This window comes from Xenopus laevis, chromosome 6L, assembly GCF_017654675.1.
Source record: "Xenopus laevis strain J_2021 chromosome 6L, Xenopus_laevis_v10.1, whole genome shotgun sequence".
NCBI lineage: Eukaryota > Metazoa > Chordata > Amphibia > Anura > Pipidae > Xenopus > Xenopus laevis.
In genome coordinates this window covers 149,313,326-149,335,143 of record NC_054381.1, presented here as the reverse complement: position 1 = coordinate 149,335,143, position 21,818 = coordinate 149,313,326, and the positions used below count along the sequence as shown (strand labels likewise).

Genomic DNA, 21,818 nt, shown 5'->3' with positions numbered 1-21,818 from the left:
TGGAACCTGGCTACAAATGACAGCCCTGAATGGTAAAAGTTATAAACATGTATTTTAGTTGTGGAAAACTAAGCTGAGGATTCTGGGAGACAGAATTAGACTGTGTGAAGATGTAACTTGAAAAACAGTAGAATGTATGGCAACAGTATCTTTAAAATTATAGTAGAGCTCCAAGTAGATTGATTGGCCATGAGACCTGAAAAACCTGAAATCTAAAATAATATGTTCCACCCTTTTATATAATGATTTGTGTATTTTTCTGGACAGGATAGAAAAACAATACCTGTCAATGTGTTTCCGCCTTTGTACGGAAGGTTCCTGACAGCATCTATAACTGCATCCTTGGTAGAGTAAGTATTCAACTGCCATTCTATCCTTGGGTCTCCACTGTACTGTGCAAGACCTGAAATCAGATAAGAAATTAATCATGTCTTGTTTCCATTCATACAGATTGACACAGCAAACTTAAATGAAATTAAACAAAACTACATTTATATAATAATACCTATTCTAGTTTTATCCGAAGCAACGTTAAAAGCAGCCACCAGGTTCTCCAAGAAGAGACGCACAAGCCTGAAGTTTAGTCGGCCAATGCTCCAGGATCCATCCACCAGAATCACAATGTCGGCAACTGCTGGGGTTCTACATGAAAACTGCTTTTCTTTAAAAAAAAGGAAAAACATTAAGGCTATGTTAATCTCTACATTCTTTGGAATAATTAAAACATAGCAATGGGCTGCAATTATACAGTGCAGAAATGATATCTGGTGTGCAGATGGAATTGTATAGGAACCCCTGATGCCATTCTAAGCACATTTTTCAGTAGAGTAGAAGGTACATATTCTATATAAACTTTATGACTATTCACTGAAAAGGACTAAAAGTTACAGTGGTTACATTGAATGAACAAATTCATAAGAATAAAGCATGTGCTACAACAGGTTACCGATACACCCATCACCTGTACATTTCCTAGAGAAAATGTCAAGATGCAACAATGAAACAGACAATAAAAAGACAAATATAAAGCATTAAAAGAAAAATTCAAAGACAATGTTCTGGGAGTTAAATATTGGGCGCATGATGGTTATTGGCTTTTGGAGGCTTCTCTCAGCTGAACTCAAACAACAAGAAGTTTCTCCTGAAATAGAATAAAATCAAAGTGAGATAAGAAGCCAAGTGAAATGTCGTGCATTGTTACTGTACATATATTTTTAGGAGTCAAAGCACAGAACGTTTTAGTTCGGTATTTTGACCAAGAATTACATGCTGAATTTATTAAAATTATTATGTGGCATTAATAAACTATTTTACATCAAAAATTATGGATGGCACGCTTACAGGTGCCCTCAAGGAATGTTTTACTTCTGTATTTTGACCAAGAAATGTCTAATCCTTCAACAGGACAATAATGGAAAATACAAAGCCATTAAAACATTGGACTGGCACAAGAACAATAAGGTGCATGACCCACATTGGTTCAGACAAAGTCCTGATCTTCAGGGCTTGAACTAGGGATAGGCAGCAGCACAATGGTGGAGGGGGGACTAAGACCCTAGGAACATACTTCTGCTGCCTTCTCTAACTCTGGTCCCGGTCAGAGCAGATGAAGAAGATGGTGATTATTGGGGGACGGTGCAAGTGGGAGGATTGGGGGCTTGACTTGGGTGACAGAAGTTTTTGGCCCAGCTCTGATGATATAAATTCAGTTGAGAGAGTTTGTGTCTGAGGTATGCAAACATTATCTCATGCACCTGAACAACCTGGGGCAAATCTGCCAGAAGAAATTGGGCCCAAATTGCAAAGTTGGCGCTTACTGAACCCAAAAATGCTTAAAGGGCAATGTAAGGAAAACAGCAGTTTGCCCAGGTTTAGTGATCCATAATAATTAGATGTATGCTTTTCTACATATTTGACCTGTAATTCTAATAAAGTATTGTTTTTTCTTGAGTGCCCAGCTACTACTTTATTTTGTGATATTGATTATTGTAGTCTTGCAGGTGACCCCAGCAATAAACACCTCACTAGAATACCTTTGCTTAGTGTGTTTTTCTACAGCTGACCCATAAATGACACCTGCTTAAAGGGATCCTGTCATCAAAAAACATGTTTTTTTAAAAACGCATCAGTTAATAGTGCTACTCCAACAGAATTCTGCACTGAAATCCATTTCTCAAAAGAGCAAACAGATTTTTTTATATTCAATTTTGAAATCTGACATGGGGCTAGACATATTGTCAATTTCCCAGCTGCCCCTGGTCATGTGACTTGTGCCTGCACTTTAGGAGAGAAATACTTTCTGGCAGGCCGCTGTTTTTCCTTCTCAATGTAACTGAATGTGTCATCTTGTGTTAGGAAGCTGCTATCTGGTTACCTTCCTATTGTTCTGTTGTTTGGCTGCTGGGGGGGGGGGGAAAGGGAGAGGGTGCTATCACTCCAACTTGCAGTACAGCAGTAAAGAGTGATTGAAGTTTATCAGAGCACAAGTCACATGACTTGGGGCAGCCGGGAAATTGACAATATGTCTAGCCCCATGTCAGATTTCAAAATTGAATAAAAAAAAATCTGTTTGCTTTTTTGAGAAATGGATTTCAGTGCAGAATTCTGCTGCAACAGCACTATTAACTGATTCATTTTGGAAAAAAATTTTTTTCCCATGACAGTATCCCTTTAACTGCAGGGTCATATTTCTGTAGGCAAAAGATGGAGGCGGACGGAGGTCTATTGCATACAGTACAAGAACACCTGATGCAAATTCTTAAAGCTTTCCAACATTCTCATTGTAAATTACCCTTTCCTCCTTATATCTCCAGCATTCAAGATATGTGTCTTCTAGAAAGGTTTTCGGTAACTAAGCATCCAAAGAAATTATAGTACAGTCCAATTATGTGCTGAATGTATTAAAATTATTATGTGGCATTAATAAACTATTTTACATCAAACTTAAAAAATGATGGATGGCACGCTCACAGATACCCTTAAGGCTAAACATATTATGAAGCATACCCAACAACAACCTGAATTACTTTTCCAGCCTTTTTAAATCAAGTAGTGAGAGCAATAGTGTTTTAACAGCTTTTGATAGGCTGCCAGCATCCACGTTCTTTGCCAGCTTTCAAAAAATATTTGTTCGCATAGCACATTCCCTGCTTTAAAAAAAAAATCGACATTAATTCCATGTAACAGTATGCTGTGTCCATGGTATCAAGTACAACACCAAAATCCTTGTACAAACCTAGGCTGCTTGGGGGATTATTAAAAGAAAAATAAACTCAGTATGTGAGTATGTTTGGTCACACTTAGACACTGCCAACAGTGCAGGTGGTACTTTAGAAGCAGTTTAGAAATGTGCAAAGAATAAGTTCAGTATATAGACATTAGGAGAAGAGTTCCTTGTCTTATAGGCTAACAATCTATACATGGTGTTGGAGACAGCCAAGAAAAAAACCTGGACAGAGTTCATACAGTCCATGTCATTGTTGGCATAAAGTACATCAGTGGCACCAGGCCCGGACTGGCAATCTGTGGGTTCTGGCAAATGCCAGAGGGGCTGCTGTAATTTGCCATAGACACTCACTATTAATTGGGCTGGTGGATGACTATTTGGGCCTCTGAGTACTTGGAATGACAGGGCCTATTGTGAATGCCAGTCCGGACCTGAGTGGCACCCAAAAGGCAAAAGGTATATCATGACCTACCAATAGTTTTCAAACTGCTGTGGCTAACTCACTGGTTGACTTCACCAAAACTAGAACCCATATCTGTAGTCTGCGCAACCCTGAGCTACACTAAAGTGTGGGTTTTATCAAAGAAATATCCACATATCTAAATAAATGAATTTAGATAAGTTGGGGCATTTTGTCTCATTTATCCCCTCTAAATGAGGGGGGAAAGCATTTATAGGATAAGTAAACCTTACAAAAATAATGTAAAAATGCTCAGGGTGCTTTTCTAAGCACGTTTGCAATTTACATATTTTTTCTTTCAGTTTCAGAGCTATTTATGTTTTTATTAATGGCTAATTTAATACATTTTGTAACAACAGTGCCACCTGATGGTCAGTTCCTGTAACTGTGCAGTCAAAGCGATATATACCTTTAGAAGGAAAACCGAGAAATGTTCTGATATTGCTCTGCTCAGGAAGGAGATGGGAAATGGCATCTGAAGATTCTAATCTCTTTCCTGAGCAGAGCAACATCAGAACATTTCTCTGTTTTCCTTCTAAATGTATCTAAAGGGTCTACTTTTCCTTGTCCTTTGCAAGGCACTTTTTTGTACACAACCTTTAAGGAAAATCAGTGGAAATGAAGTAGGATGCACCAAATCCAGGATTTGGTCCGGGATTCGGACAGGATTCGGCCTTTTACATTAGGGTTCGGCAGAATCCTTGTGCCAGGTCGAACTGAATCCTAATTAGCATATGTAAATTAGGGATGGGAAGGGAAGTCACATGAGTCATAAAAACAAGGAAGTAAAAGTGTTTTCCACTTTTTCCTTTCGGATTCCGTTGGTGTTCGGCTGAATCGTTCACGAGGGGTTCTAAGATTCAGTCGAATCCCAAATAGTGGATTTGGCACATCCCGAAAGAGAAGCCATACTGTATTAAGATAGAAAGAAATGTTTCCCATTAAAAATGTGCATAATGTGGCATATTATGTGATGGGTTGGAAATGTACAGCTATTAAAAGGCTCATTTTCATTTACTGTCTGTACTGTCACTTCTTTTTCTGAAGGCTCCATCCAGGGACTTCTACAGGCAGCTAATAAAAGCAGAGGCCTAATGCTATAAAACAGGCTCAGGGAATGTATGAAATTCAATTGATTTGTCTGGTAATGGATCTGATTGTTTCTGCAGTAGTCTGGCTTCTGGCTGGCTTTAGCTTTCTGCCAATAGCAGGTTGAAGGAGGATAAACACAGGTGCTGACATTTAATAAAACGCCAGGCTGCTGGGAGAGGTCCTTCAGGCTTACTCCTTTATTTCCTTGTGCTAAATTACTTTCCTATAGACCAGTGGCCATTTCAAGCAAATGATAGGCTCAAGATAAAATCACATACAAGATGCCAGATCTAAAAAAAAAAAAGGGTAAATACAAATAACACATGCAGCAGTTTAACTGCAACCGTCTAGGGGTCCTCAAATTCTATGGCCTCGCAGATAACCCTTGTAGGTAAGATAAGTAGGATGAGTAGAGGGATAGCAGCTAAAGAAAAGAAACATGAAGATAGTGGGGCAAGATGGTGACAATAAGGGGGTTATTTATCAAGGTCCGAATTTATCTCAGTATTTCTAATAACAAACTTCGAGCAACTCCGAATTCCCAAAAGGACCTTATTTATGAAAAAAAGCCAGAAAAAATAAGGGTTGGGCAAAACTTCGGAGCTTTCCCCAAAAACTCCGAATTGTTTGGAGTTTTAAGCAAAAACTAGGAGTTTTTTGTGACGAAACCCCCAAAATCATCAGATATTGGTACGGACATGAGCGCAGACACTGGGACCTTCCCCATTGACTTATACAGGACCTCAAGAGCTCTAAGGTACCAGGGTTTTGGATTCAGAGTTTTTAGACCATCGGACTTTAATGAAACTCAAAAAATTCATAGCTTTTTTTTTTTTGCTCTGAAAACTATGAATTATTCGAGGTTCGGATATTCAGAATTTGATAAATAACCCCCTAAGTGTTGCCCCACTTGCAACTGTTGTGGTTGCACAATTCCAATGAGCCTGATCTATTACAGGAGAATAAATCAGGGTGTCCAACTTGCTGCTTTCCCACCACTATAGAAGAATTCTGGGCAATACAAGTCACCAGCAGATGGGGAGACACAGATAGGGCATCCCTGGTATCAAAATCTAAATTATCTTTAATCTCATACCCATAATCTAGAGACATTTATACAGACAAAAACTATCGCTTCGTGGAATTTGGATCTGTAGTACTGTTCTACTGCCAACCTTCAAGATGAACCAAAATGTTAAAGAGAACTGGACAATTTTGTATCCATCCAAAAACAATATTTTTTCTTACCTTCAATTGTAATAAAGCAGCTCCCAAAGCAATATTGTTGGGGGTCAAAGGCAGTTGTGTTTTGAGAGGAGCTGTTTAAACAAGTACACAACTCCATAGACGTTTCTTAGCTTTAGGGTTTTTTGGCTATGATTGTCATGTAGTCTTGGTTGAGTGAACAAAATATCCTTTTACCCTATGACTGCATAGACTTTAGATGTGAGACTTCCCAACATCTAGTAGATTGGGTTCATACATTATGGAGGTTGCAGGGTTGAGTCATCACAGACTAGTGATATAAACTGTCCATACGCTGCACCTGGATGCCTTCCTAGGGTTTTGGACTGACCCAAATTGTTTGTATCTTAATAAAACTGTCAACTAATTATTGAGCAAGTGTCATAATTAGCCTATCAAGCTTTTGGGACCTTACTCAAGTTCTTGCACTTCGAGAGCAGAATGACACTTTGCTATTTCTCAGCTCTCCAAGCCTGATACAGCTGGGTTTTTCTCTACTGTCATTTTGCACATTACAACCATGAATGATTATCAAGGATTGGCGTTACCTTGAGGAATGTTTGGGTCAAGAACCTTGAGTTCCAACTGTAATTTAGATATGAACATTTAAAGCAACAGGGGATATGTGTTGACTTGTATCGTAATAAAGATGAAAGCAGATGCTTCAAAGACCTGATAATTAACTACCAATTAACTATCGGACCATCTGTTTCCATTTATGTGCAGAATATAAAACACAACAAGGTTCTCCCACTATTGCTTGTTTTTAAGTCTTTGTCCATCAGCTTTATACCATATTGCATATACTGAATAGACAAGCCATGCAGAACTACAAAGTCACTCAAAGAACTGCAGAACCTCCCTGGCTACTATCAGTGCATCAGTAACATGAGCAGCTAATTACCCTAGGAAATGCTGTGTGACAAGCTGTCTCTACAAACACTAAAGTATAACAGTGAATTAGTCTAAAACTGCTGTAATTTATTTGTAAAGCTTACTATACCAGCACATAGATTTGCCAGTGAACACTACTCCCACTGGAACTGTCCACCAAACCTCTACATGATTCTGAACTTGGACAACCTTCTAAATATAAGGTTAATCCAGGACTGGTTAATCCAGGACTGGTCCAATTGCTGTTTTTGAAAAATAGTTTTTGTCCCTCTGTAGCAAGCTTTAGATTACTTTTTTTTTCTGCCTTCCCCCAGATCAGCTAGAAGTTAGGTAGGATTTACTTGGAAGAAAAGGTTGAACTTGATGGACACGTGTCCTTTTTTAACCTCATCTAAATACGTAATATGCCTCGGGTCTGCACATTGGGCAAAGCAGTGATGGAAAATATGTTATTGATTAGTTTTTGCATCTTGGAGAAGAACATGGCTAAGGAATTTCAAAAGGTCTGTTTAGACCCAAGGCAACATTCCTCTTTTTGAACTTTAAGTATGTCCATGTTTGGATATATATAGTAATCTATATGGATAGACCAACAGACATCCAACTGGATCAGTGACTTTCAGAATTTTTGGTTAATGCCCTTGTTTCATTTCCAACATTTGACCAGGACGACCTCTTATCTCATATCAAGCTAGAATATATTTTATTATATTGCTGTATCATCCATTTAGCAGTATTTCCAGGGATAGCTAGGATTTTGAAGTGTTCACCCCAAATCTCACCCTAATTAATTTTCAACTCAGGATTCCTCATACAATGACATGGTCCCCACTAGGGCCACTCCAACAGTTTAGGAAACTGTACCCCTGAACTTAGCAGGTCTATAATAAAATATCATTTTATTATCCCCCTACCAGACTGCTCAAAAATTCCACTGACCTCCAAGAAAGTATAAAAAATGCCCGTTGCATTAACCCATATCAACCCATAGTTTTTAAACAGGTGACCAGTAAATGCCACCTGCTGATTGTTTACTTTAGGTTACTATAAGGCCCCTTTTATTAAATAACCTCCCAAGTTATAATATAAATTGCACTGCATGATCAAGGTGAGGTCTTACCAGGGATCTGCAACATTATGTTTTTGACTTGATGGATAAATACAATAAATAGATGTGATAGCTACAATAAATAAAGTGGGTAGATGGGCATATATACAGAATAAATATATTAGATCCAATAAATAATGTTGAAAGGTTGATCTCCCAGTCAATATCCCCGTTGCCCGGCTCTTTGCACCCAGACCACAGCTGTGCCGTTCATCAGTAGAAACAGACAGGTGTAGGGGCCACATGGCACTAAAGTCTCTGTTCGGTGCCAGTGACTTGGTCCAGCTGTCTGATTCACTATCCAGCAGCAACATTTTCCATATTTAAAAAATCACACATTTCAGTGCAACGTGGACAGCTTGGGCTCTGCATTCCGCAGAGAGCTTGAAAAGCCATCTATTCTCTGATCAGCCTCATTTCTGGCCAAGCTCACGGCTTTTCTAGGAATGGGAAACTACTGTAAAGTGTATGTCTCCTGGCAATACAGTAATGCAGGGGCCCCCTCTGAGGGGGCTGAAATTACCAGTCAGGGTGCAAGATACAGTCCTATTTCTGTAGACAAGCTACAATTCCTTCCATCTAGAAGCATGACGCTGAAGGTCCACTGCTGTAGGAGGACATCTTTGATGCATATACTAAACACAATACAATACATTTCATTTACCTTTATCTGGTTCCTCACCCCTCCTTTCAAATGGCCCCTGTGATGCTGGGGGGAACTCTGGGGCCAACAAGAATTATACAATAAAAATAACAACTTTGTGCCAGGTTTAGCAACCAATCATTGGACAGAATGTACCTGAAACTCTTTTGGATATGGGGCATGGGTTATCAGATGTAGTTATACATTCCCTCACTTGTGCATAGCCCTCCCCTTCCCAATTATTATTCAGCAGCTTCACCCAGAATATTCTAGTGCTGACGTGTTCCCTATTCGCTCTCCTTGCCTACAGGCTTCTGAGTTTTGGAATTTTGTTTTATACAAGAAACACCTTTTAGGGATATCATCAAAGTATTTCTGCTACACTGGAGCCGATGAGCGTCCCCACAATCACCTGCCCCTTTCCTAGCTCAGAGCAAAATGAAACACCACTTCAAGTTGGATCTAGCTGAGCTGGAATGAAACGAGTCCTTTGATGTCACAAATTGGGCTACAATGGAAAATAAAACCTCATTTTTTACAAAAAAAATAGCTGCATGTTTTTAAGGTGGTGAGGACACGTGAAATTAAATGTCCAGCTCGGCTCCTTTTCTACTTTTATTTTATCATGATCTAAACCTATTTTTAGTGTTATCCTCAGGGGTTAACACTAAAAAACACTTTTTAACACTTGCTAAAAAATTCTGAAATTCCTGAAATCACCTTTAAATTCTTACCTGAAAATGCTTAAAATGCACAACAATTAAATGTAGCAGGTCAGTTCTCCTTCTATTACATTGTTTCAAGAGTCAGAGCGAGCGGTGCAGAAAATACCACTTTAAATAGCAGAAAACATTTGCATATAAAACCATTTACGTGTTTTTATTCTTGTGCAGGTATGGGATCTGTTATCCAAAAAGCTCTGAATTATGTAAAGGCCGTCTCCCATAGACTCCATTGTATGCATATAGCAAGGTAATAATAATAATAGTACACGTATGGGATAATTAATCTGGAAACCCGTTATCTACAAAGCTCCGAATTATGGAAAGGCCTTCTCCCATAGACTCCATTTTATCCAAATAATCCAAATTATAAAAAACAATATATTTTTTTTCTGTAATAATAAAACAGTACCTTGTACTTGATCCCAACTCAGATATAATTAATCCTTTTTGGAAGCAAAACCAGCCTATTGGGTTTATTTAATGTTTACATGATTTTCTAGTAGACTCAATCTGTAAAGATCTAAATTACAGAAAGATCTGTTATCCTGAAAACCCCAGGTCTCAAGCATTCTGGATAACAGGTCCCATACCTGTATATTGAAATTTTGCTTAGAATTACTTTCTTTTCACTAGACAAAAGTCGGGGCCAGTTTAGGATTCCCCCTTGTGCACTTTGTGTGCGGCACATGAAGATTTACATAATCCCTCAGTCCTTAAGTAGATAACCCCCTGTAGAAACATGTTTCTGTATTATTGACTAAGACACCAACTATAAGAATGGCCCCTGAGGATGGGCTGGGAAACTGCCAAACCATGAAAAGGAACAGAAACAGAAGAAATTTATTTTTCAAGTATTTTCCCTTTAACTGAAAAGGTCTTAGTTGCTATGGGTTATTGCCCAGGTGCTGATTGTAAGTCAATAAACCTTATTGGGTGCTAGGTCCCTTGTTATTACACCCATCTAGTGATGGGTGAAAATTCCACAGGCACTAATTTGTGGCCAATTTGTGCATTTTGCCGCAAATAAATTCCCAAAACTGCGGTTCGCCGGCTAAAAATCCGGCACGTCAAAAAAAATTGTCCACATAAAAATTGTCGCACGACAAAATTATTTGGACGCCCATTGACTTTAATGCATTTGGCCAAAATAGTTGCGCGTAAAAAATTGACACAAATCAAAAGTATTATTGTGTATTATGTGTTTTGCGGATTTTTCTCAGTTTCGCGAATTTTGCGTTAAATTCACCGATTTTTCAGCTAAACGACACAGATTCGCCCCTTCACTACACTGACCCTCTGTATCTGTTATACAACACTGACACCGTTAAAATAGGGCAATCGCTTAACATTTTCTTTGTAAATAAATTCACATTTTAGGGGAATAGGTGGGTAACATTACCTTGGTTATCGATCACTTGTAATATTGGCTGAAAAAGTCCAGTATGCATTAAAAAAGACCGTACCTCTTTCAGAAAGATTGCTGCCAGTTTTATCCTTCTTATGGGTTTTGCTCGGGTCGGGAAGTTTTCTTTTTTTCTCTAAATCTTTCACTAGAAAAATTTAAAAAAATTATTTTTGTCTTTTTGTTGTTATCATTTACAGGATATCAGTTTAGTAATGGCCCTAAAGCTATACGGAACATTTCATTCTGCAAAGATCTTTTTCCCCTGAAAAACTGTTTTTCTAGGAACCAAACACCTGTCTGTTGCTTAGCTACACCTCTTACTAATAGAGAATTAGTGATGTCGGAAATGTTGGGCACACATTTTCTATAGAAACAGACTTGGCGGTTATCTGAAATGGCAGGATAGGTCACAGACAGAGGAGTCACTAGTGGGCAATTTAGCCCACGCTGTTAGGGACTGCTTGCACTGTGTTAGAGTTCATATATCTATGAGCAGCCTCCATGAAATCAGTTGGAATATCATTTCTGAGCCTGTTGCTTTAATCTGATGGTAGAACTAAAATTAGCTGATGCAAAGAGAATAGAGTAAGGAGAACATGCCTGGTGCCAACCTGGAGAATAAAATGGAAAGAAATGTGAAAGGGGAGGACTGCAAATATATATATATATATATATATATATATATATATATATATATATATATATATATATATATATATATATATATATATATATATATATATATATATATATATATATATAGGTACCAGTAAGGAGGACAAGAAAACTGGAGCAAGATCAGAGAAAGAAATAACGTCATAAAAAACGAGGATAAAAAAGAAATAAAAGGTCATTAGAATAGTGGTAGGAGGGAAGAGATAGGAAGGGGAGAGGAATTGAATAACTGAGCTGGAGGGGAGTAGATGATGATCTTAAGAGGAGAAGACAGGCCTTTCTGCCATGAGGCAAGGTGAAAAGCTTTCCTCAGACTGCAGTTCCCACAAGTTACCAGGGGCAGCAAAAAGTTGCTCCTGATAACTTTAAGAACCAAATTTCCATTTATTGCTTGCACAAAGAGGACAGCACTAGTGATGCAGCCTCCTTGGACTCCCTCCGGTTATATAAAGGTAAGTGTTGTGGGTGAGGGGGCAGCATTACTTCAGGCAGCTTTAGACCTTGGATCATCCCTGGGAGTAGATGACTTGTACTGAAGATAAACACAAGAACTGTACTGTACTGGAAAGGAGAGGCATAGAAGGGATGTAGAATAGAAAACAGACACAATTCTAAAGGAGAATGAAAAGAAAGATGAAAGAGAAGTAGGCAAAGAGGTAAAGCTGCAGATGAACTACAGTAAGTTGAAAGGAGGGAGAAGAAGATATATGTTTTTGGATGGACCTCTTTGGTCTCCTGGAGAATACTTATCATCACCACTCTAGTTTGACATTGGGTTTACATACCTTCTATAAAGAAGTGCTCAGTTGTGTAGAACAAGCCACAAAGAACAGCAGAGAGAAGATCACTTCCCACTGCTGGAGATAAATATATATATACACCGATATAGCTTGTTCTGCTATTAACAGGGCTAGATCTAGGGGTAGGAAGGGTAGACACCTGCCTAGGACACAGTTATGGGGGACACAGTTCTCAGCAAACCACCGACCTGCAGAGGAGTAGGGAGTGAGTGACTAGTGGCAGCAATGAAAACCAGGGTTGGTGGATGGAGGAGTGAATGATAGTTCATGGGGTGACTAGTGGTGATGGGGGTAGTGGTTGTCAGTGTGAAGGGGGCAGGCTGGCGTGGCACCGGACCAGGTAGCAATGCCATGGGTGGCAATACTACTTGGACTGGCTCTTGACTGGCTCTTGTTTCCATTAAGACTATGAGTCAACAACAAACATAGCCATATATATGTATAAATTATCTGGATTTTTCTACATAATTGTTTTAAACCGATTTTTTGTAAAAGTAAAAGTTTTTGGAACAGACTATCCTAATGTTGCCACCACAGGCATATACAAAGTGGGCCCAGCTACCTACTTCTAAACTCCCCTTGAACTGGCGTGCTTTCATCGTCTTCATTAAAGGCAATGATCTGTACAATATAACTCCGATCAGGATCAAGTCTTTGAATGATGGCTTTGGTAGCGGAGTTTTGAAGATTCAGTTGGTTGGTTTTCCCACCTGAAATCAAGAAGAAACATAGCCGGATATCACTCATCGTTAGAGGATAATTAAAGTGTATCAACAGAATATTCATAAAGACCCTGCTTTCTACGCTAAAGGGAATCACAAGGTGAACATCAAGGTCAGAATCGAAATCACACAGCGTCATGTTCCAGATAGTATTTCCTTTCATTTGCAGGTATGTTTCATCAACTTTTATTTTGCATTTACAAAGATAGTATCATAATAGAAATCATGAGTTTCATTTACTTTAATGCTGCTCCTTGACATGACTATGAAAGGTTTTCATGCTTTCAGCTCCAAAATCCTTTTATTTAAACAAATATTTAAAATACAAAGTTATCGATTATCGTTCTTTCATCCTTGACCATTCACCCAACTCTATGGAGCATTAAGATATAAATATATCATATTTTAACCACAGCTATAATGCTATGCATCGGCATTGATAAATATAAGGTTAAAATGACCTCAAACTTTAGTGAGTAAATCATGGTCTATCTTATATCTTTAGGGAAAAGACCCCAAAAATGCCTTTATAGTAGTGAAACATTTCCATTGCACTTTTTTCATTGCTTCTGCAAAGGAAGGGATTATAGCCATTCTTCCATGCTTGTACAATGCATTTTCATCTGCATTTGGCAACTAGGCTGATCATTTTGGGTGAATGCATTTTTGCTCTCCTAGAAACTCTTGGATTACTAATAGGATATAGATTTGTATATATATATATATATTTGTTTATTATAAAGTGGAGGCTCTGACCCAGTGTTAGACCACAATAGGGGACTTGAACCCAAAAATTACTTCAAATTAATTTCCTCTTACAGCCTAATAATTTGGGGTGAAAGCATATTTACTCTCCTAGAAACTCCTGGAAGCCAGATCCAAAGGTCACTTTGGCTTCATGGATGCTTATATGGTGTGTCATTTGTTCTTCAAGTTGTAACAGTGAGTGATCCATTTTTGTCATTTTAATTGTAAGGTAAGGGAGGCTGTAACCCAATATTAGACCACAATAGGAGACTTGAACCCAAAAACTACTCCAAACTACTTTTCTATTCAAGCCTGATAATTTGAGGTGAATGAATATTTGTTCTGGAACTTCTGGAAGCCAGAACTAAAGGTCCATTTGGTTATTCTTGATGTTCTTCAAACTGGAACACGATGAGTGATAGGATAAATGTTTGTAAGGTGAGTGAGACTGCGACCCAATATCAGACCACAATTGGAGACTTGAACCCAAAAACTACTCCAAACTACTTTTCTATTCCAGCCTTCTGTTCCCCATGAAACGTCTGAAAGATTAATCATCTGCGTCATTGTAACTACTGCCAAATATACATGATGTCCACTTTCTATGGTATTGAATATCTGAGACAGACAAGAGAGAAGAGGCTCCAGTTGATGAATATGATAAATCTAGTTATAATGATGACTATATCTTGAGACTGTTACTTAAATAACTTTTTTTAAGTAAAGTGTTTGCTATATTTTGGAAATTTCTTGAGGAACAGTTTTGGCATGCTACTATTCCACCTGACCTTTTCACTTATATTCTGTACCTTAGGGCAGTAAATTCAATTTCTATTTCACCTCACGTCACTGGTAACATAAATCTTAAATATTCTAATCTAAGTAGGGCGTCTGCTTGGAGCTAGATACGATGAATGCAATGTTTCCAGGGCCTGTCACTGCAGTTATAAAATTTGCTAGTTAAGAATTTATTTTTTAATTTCTAACAACTTCTCATGATTTAAATATCCTGGCCATGGAAACTATATCCATTTTCTTGTATATTCAGTAAGTGATCAAAATTCTATATGAGGTTCCTAGATCCTACTCAGTCTCCCTTTTCCCTTCCCAAATAATTATCAGCTTTTCAGACCTCATTGTAATTGTTATTTTGCCATATTGACTGTATGAATCCACCACTTCTCTTAATATCTCATAGTTTTCATACTCCCTGAATGAGACCATTCTTCCCCCACATGCCCCGCCAACGTAAAACCCCTAATTAGTCAATAGTTGCCTTATACTCTTTATTCCATTCATAATCCCCCATTCAAAGCATTCTCTGTTTCTACACTATTACATTTCTGATTTTCCAAACAGAATTGCATTACACTGTGCTCCTCTAAAACATGTTTCTTGTGGAATCTTATTTAACACAGGAAAAACAGTTGTTGTTAACATTTGCAAGTTGCATTTACAGAAGAACCCCATTTGCTAACTCCTGTATATGTGTTCAGAGGTTGGCTATGCAAGTAGAGAAGTCCCTCTTGTTGTGAATGCTGAAGGCTCAGTGTGTAACTGTTGTTACATTGATGACAACACTCTGATGGTATCTGCAGCTCCAACCAGAAAATACAAAGCTCTCTCCAAAGCTGAGGAGATCCAACTAGTAGCAAGCATCTTGAAGATACCACTAAATGGCACCATGCGATACATATATAGCTACTGCAAAGAATAAAGATCCTTTATCCCTTAGGCTGATGGTAAATGGACATTTTATCTTGGTAAAGATACTGAGATGACAAGTGAAGAATTGTAAGGTCCAGTGTATAATCATGCACAAAGGTACTTGTGTCTATAGACAAGCCAAAACCTGAGTTGCTTCCCTTCTTCTGAATAATGTACAGGGTACATGAGAGCCTTGGAATTAATACCCGCATTAGGAGAGCTTCATATGACTTCAACCGACTTGAACATGATGGATTGTACGGTAATAAGCTCTTGGGACAGTGCATATTTAGTGCACCAGATATAGTGTGATTCCCACAGTGGTGTTACCAACAAAACAAAACAAAATTCCAAAAACAATCCATGTTCTATTATACTTAAGAAAGCTCATATTGAAATTAATTTTCAGTATAATGTACTATAGACTGATATTCTGAGACTCTAAAATGAATGCCTGATAACCATAAATGTGAGGCTCCATTTTTATTGTTATTATTCATTTTTTATTTCTTAGCTTTCAATTAAGACCCTGGCGTGTTCATCTTTATACCTCTGCCCAATTGCTGAAAACCAGATAATTCTAAACTGGACAGTCACTAGGGCCCCAGGACCAGAAAGTGAGGACTATGTTGGAATCAGGGTGTTGGGGGGTTGTCGAAAACAGTCCAATAAGTGAGATACTTTAAAAAAACAAGGAATAAAAACCCAAGGGTCAACTTTAAATTGTCTTACAATACCACTGTCTGCATCACACTTAAAAGGTCAATTGTATAGATTTGTATATGTGAGTGTGTGCATATATTACTAACAGAAAATGCCTATGATTAATGTTGCTTGCTCGTGCAGGCAGAATGGCATTTCCCTGCTGTAAAACATGCATAAGTAATATGCCCTTTAGGCCCTGAATTCCAAAGAGGCATTTCATAGCAATAAGCATCATCAGCATCTTAAAGGAACAGTAAGACCAAAAAATGAAAGTGCTTAAAAATAATGAAAAGATAATGTACTGTTGTGCTGCACTGATAAAACTTAAAAAAAAACTCTACAATAGTTTATGTAAACAAGCTGTAACCATGGGGGCAGCCATTCAGTCACAGGAGAAACAGTAGATAACAGATACATTCTGAAGAATCCCATTGTATACTACAGAGCTTACCTTTTATGTATTGTGTATTTTGTGCCTTTTCTCCTTTTTCAGCTTTGAATGGCTGCCCCCGTGGCTACACAGCAGCTTATTTATATAAACTATAGTAGTACTTATCTGTTATCTACTGCGTATCCTGTGCTTCAATGGCCGCCCCCATGGCTACACAGCAGCTTGTTTATATAAACTATAGTAGTAGTACTTATCTGTTATCTACTGCGTATCCTGTGCTTGAATGGCTGCCCCCATGGCTACACAGCAGCTTATTTATATAAACTATAGTAGTAGTACTTATCTGTTATCTACTGCGTATCCTGTGCTTGAATGGCTGCCCCCATGGCTACACAGCAGCTTGTTTATATAAACTATAGTAGTACTTATCTGTTATCTACTGTGTATCCTGTGCTTGAATGGCTGCACCCATGACTACACAGCAGCTTGTTTATATAAACTATAGTAGTACTTATCTGTTATCTACTGCGTATCCTGTGCTTGAATGGCTGCCCCCATGGCTACACAGCAGCTTGTTTATATAAACTATGGTAGTGTTTCTGAAGCAAACACACCAGTTTTACAAGCGCAGCACAACAGAACATTATATTTTGAGTACTTTAAAGTAATTCCAATTCCAATACATACTGCAGTAAGATGAGTGAGGTGCAAAAAGTCAGCTACTGTTTATTGAGTCTAACAAAGATATAAGAGGCATAATGGAAGCTTCAGCACTCTAGCAATTGTACACTTTACACTGCCCTCTAGGGCAAAGAAAATCTAAATGGCCAACCCCCTGCCTCCAGGTTATCTACACACATAAGCCTGTCTTCTAGATCTAGATCTCTGACTGTCATGTCACACTAACTAGAAGGCCAGAGAGTATGTGATTCACAGTCTTCCAGCCCTTCAGTGACTGAACCAAAGAAAGGAATGCAATAGATTCTTCTGGGTTGTAAAGTGAAGAATAAATGGATTTAGCAATGAAAACTTTTTGTTCAGCACTTGTGTGAAAGAACAGAGTTGTCAGGTAATTCTTAAAGGATCAGTCAAGAACATCAATTTTTTTTATTACAAAATTCTTTAGTGTAGAACGCAAAAAAAACACAAAGACATATTAAACTTTTAAATTGCTAAGTCTTGATTAAGAAATAACTTACCGAAACTCCGATTGCGCTCCTCTTCAGAAAAGGCGACACAGAGACGATCCATCGTACAGCGCTCGATTTCTCCTCCCTGGCTATCTCTTATAAGGAAGGCAGGGAGGAGAAATCGAGCGCCGCACGATGGATCGCCGGATCGCCTTTTCTGAAGAGCAGCGCAAGCAGAGTTTTCGGTAAGTTATTTCTTAATAAAGACTTAGCGATTTAAAAGTTTTATATGTCTTTGTGGTTTTTGTTTCGTTCTACACTAACAAATTTCTTAATGTCACTGGTCCTTAAAATATCTGAGAAATTTGTATTTGGAAAGGCAATTAGTCTGAATTTCAGCAGATAATTCTTAACACTTTAGGGGCAGATTTATCAGGGAGAATTTAATTTTTCGAATAGGCTAAAATTCTATTTGAATTTGAAAAAAATGTGACTATTCGAATAATTGAAATTTACTGTCTCTTTAAAACTTCGACTTCGACCATTCACCATCTAAAACCTGCCAAATTGCTGGTTTAGCCTATGGGGACCTATTTGGAATCATTTGGTGAATCAAAGTTTTTTGGGACAAATCCTTTGTTTCGAATTCGATCGAATGCGCTAAAACTTGGATTTGAATGATTCGAATACAGCCTATTCACTCAATGATAAAAACTTACATTTTTTAAATAAATTTCGATTGGTCTTTTTTTATTCGAAGTTATGGGAGTTCAAAAAAAAACTCCCATTACTTTGAAATTCAACCCTTGATAAATCTGCCTCTTAAACATTTGGATTGGGGGGTTAACAGAGACCTCCTTGTTTGGGAACAATGAAAAAGAGGTACAATCAGAACAATTTATGTTTTACAATTGTCTTTTATTTTTCTGTTGCGGAGCCAACGCCACTCATCTTTGTGCATTTGAATTCGAATCAAACAAGGAGAAATGAACATCGTTACCTGATTTCGGTGTGATAAGAAGTTTATATCCTTTAAGTTTATCTTTGGAAGCTTTCCATGAAATCTGTACACTGTCCTGAGACACAACGTGGTATCTCATCCTTGTTGGCGGCGTCACTATAAAGGCAGAAACACAAAGAGTTCACACAGTGGAATACAAAGTCGATCATGCGTGTGACACTGTTTGACAAACGTTAGAAAACGAGTCAGTATTTTGAACACCCACAACTATAAATGTGTTATTTTTTTATTTTTTTTGTAATGTCACCCCTAATGTTCTATTGAAAAAAAATTCCCGCATGACATACCACTTATAGACACTCACAAGGAGACAAGACAAGTCATGTTAGGAGTTAGAGCAAGCAACATTAATAACGCAGACTGATGAGATTTGTCAGCACGTCAACCTGACTTTGTTTTGACAGAACTATGAGTAATAATAAAGTGGAATAATAAGTTTAAAAAAAGAACAAACCAAAATGAATATAATGTTTTAAGGGGCCAAACATTGAGGGGCAGGTTTATCAAAGGTCGAAGCAAAAATTCAAATTTAAAAAATTCAAATTTCAAGCTCATTTTTGTGTACTTCGACTAGGGAATAGTCCAAATTCGTTTTGAATTTGGAAAAAAATTAGAAAATTCAAATTTCAAAACTTATCATGTACTGTCTCTTTAAAAATTTGACTTTGACCATTCGCCATCTAAAACCTGCCGGATTGCTGTTTTAGCCTATGGGGGACCTATTTGGTTCTTATTGGTGGACTTTGAAAAATTGAAGTTTCATTTTGGAAAAACTTTGAATCAAATTAGATCGAACGAGATATTACTCTGATTTGTATGATTCAAATTCGATTGAAAATGGACCTATTCAACCGAAAATGGACCTGTTCGGCCAAAAAAAACCCTTTGATTTAATTTCTGTTGGTCTTTTTTAATTCAAATTTCAAAGTTTTTCACAATCGAAATTCAACCCTTGATAAATCTGCGTATAGAGAACTCTTCAATAATCTCTACTATTAGACATTATAAGGGTTATTTTTATTAACTTCCGAATGCCAAAAACTAGAAAAATCTGAGTTTTTTAAACAATAAAATCTGATTTTTAGTGGAAAAAAAACCTCGAATTTTTATACCCCGAGAATGGAGAATGGGGATGGGGATGAAAGTCTTAATCTGAAAATCCGGCGTCTCAGACCTGCCGAGGTTGTATATAAATCAATGGTAGAGGTCCCTATCCTACAGTATATGGAAGCTTCTGTGGTCTGCTCTGAAATTAGCCTGACTATTTCGGACTTTTTGGGCAAAAATCCTTTTCCCGAAAAACCCAAATTTGGATTTGGATCAAGTTGGATCAAGTTTGTCACCGATTCAACTGATTTGTGATTTTTTTATTAATAAATTAGGTCAAATCATGGGTTCTGGTTTGCTCTGACTTTTTTAATTTCAAAAATCAGAAGAATTTGGATTTTGATAAATAAGGTCGTAAAATGAATGATTAACTTTTCATTAGAAAGAAACATTTTTTCTGTAGAAGTAGGAAGCTGAGTTTAGGGCAAGTTACAACAAAAACGAGACATATTTAATCATCTTGGCAACAGCCTTGATAGGAAAGCATTGCCCAGCCTCATAAAGTAAGTGTGGTTTGAGCTTTCAGTTTATGCAAAGTGACTAAGGAGATCGTCAATCATCGGCTAATTAGCCCCTAGCAATGAATTTTTACTGCTTGTTATCAAACCTGCAAAGTGTCCTCTCTCTTTATCAATGAGCTTTAAAGAAAAGTGGCATCAGCTAATGGGTTCATGGTTCAATTAGCTACTGAACGTAGTTGTACAGGTATGGGATTAATTATCCAGTTATCCGGAAATCCGTTATCCAGAAAGTTCAACTCCCACAGACTCCATTTTATCCAAATAATCCAATTTTTTAAAAATGATTTCCTTTTTCTCTATAATAATAAAACAGTAGCTTGTACTTGACAAGATACCATGAATCCTTAGTGGAAACAAAACCAGCCTATTGGGTTTATTTAGGGGCAAATTCTTCAAGGGTCGAATATCGAGGGTTAATTAACCCTCGATATTCGTCTGGGAATGAAAATCCTTCGACTTCGAATATCGAAGTCGAAGGATTTTTCGCAAATAGTACGATCAAAGGAATAATCGTTCGATCGAACGATTAAATCCTTAGAATCGAAGGATTTCAATCCAACAATCGAAGGAATATCCTTCGACCACAAAAACGTAGCCAAGCCTATGGGGACCTTCCCCATAGGCTAACATTGGGTTCGGTAGCTTTTAGTTGGCGAACTAGGGGGTCAAAGTTTTTTCTTAAAGAGACAGTACTTCGACTATCGAATGGTCGAATAGTCGGACGATTTTTAGTTCGAATCATTCGATTCGAAGTCGATGTCGTAGTCAAAGGTCGAAGTAGCCCATTCCATGGTCGAAGTAGCCAAAAAAACACTTCGAAATTCTAAGTTTTTTTACTTCGAATCCTTCACTCAAAGTTAATGAATTGGCCCCTTAATGTTTAAATTATTTTCTAGTAGACTTAAGGTATGAAGATCCAAATTACAGAAAGATACATTATCTGGAAACCCCCAGGTCCTGAGCATTCTGGCTCGGTCCCATACTTGTATTTATTGCAGGGCCGGAACTAGGGGTAGGCAGAGTAGCCACGTGCATAGGGCACAAAGGTGGAGGGGCGCCAGGCACGTACTTACTCCTACCCCTAGTCCGGTCATGCATGCGTCAATTTGCGCATGCGCAGAAGCAGTTTCCACGCATGCGCAGAAGCGTTTTTTCTCGCATGCGCAGGAACGCCTTTTCGCGCATGCGCAGAAGCGTATTTTTGCACATGCGCAGAAGCGCTCATCCAGCCGGGCATGCTGCCTATGGCGCCTGCCCGGCTTGGCCCGGCTCTGATTTATTGTGCTTTACATGAGTAATTTGATTCAGTGATGATTAAAAAATTTTATTGTAATAATAATTTTCTAAAATAGTAGGATCATTTTATTTGCATGTGATTTGTTTTGCAATCTTTCATGATTTTGATAACCTAAATGTCCTGTGTGAAAGGAGTCTTGGTAGAGATTTAAAGAAGTTCCTACTAGTATTTTACTCACAAATACACAAAGTGCTACA

General features: G+C 38.0%; 1 protein-coding gene across 5 annotated transcripts in view; it reads right to left on the bottom strand.

Moving 5' to 3' along the window:
* The window catches only part of col14a1.L (collagen, type XIV, alpha 1 L homeolog), a 106,840-nt gene that overhangs the window by 72,408 nt on the left and 12,614 nt on the right, over positions 1-21,818 (bottom strand). For 4 of the 5 annotated variants that reach the window (XM_018268234.2, XM_041566622.1, XM_041566624.1 and 1 more), the window contains 5 exons: positions 18,676-18,792; positions 12,840-12,983; positions 10,857-10,943; positions 506-661; positions 284-403 (listed from right to left, as the gene is read on the bottom strand). In XM_018268234.2, the coding sequence (XP_018123723.1) occupies positions 284-403; positions 506-661; positions 10,857-10,943; positions 12,840-12,983; positions 18,676-18,792 (624 nt within the window). The remainder of the gene's footprint in view (positions 1-283; positions 404-505; positions 662-10,856; positions 10,944-12,839; positions 12,984-18,675; positions 18,793-21,818) is intronic. The other variant, XM_041566625.1, reaches the window with a different exon arrangement.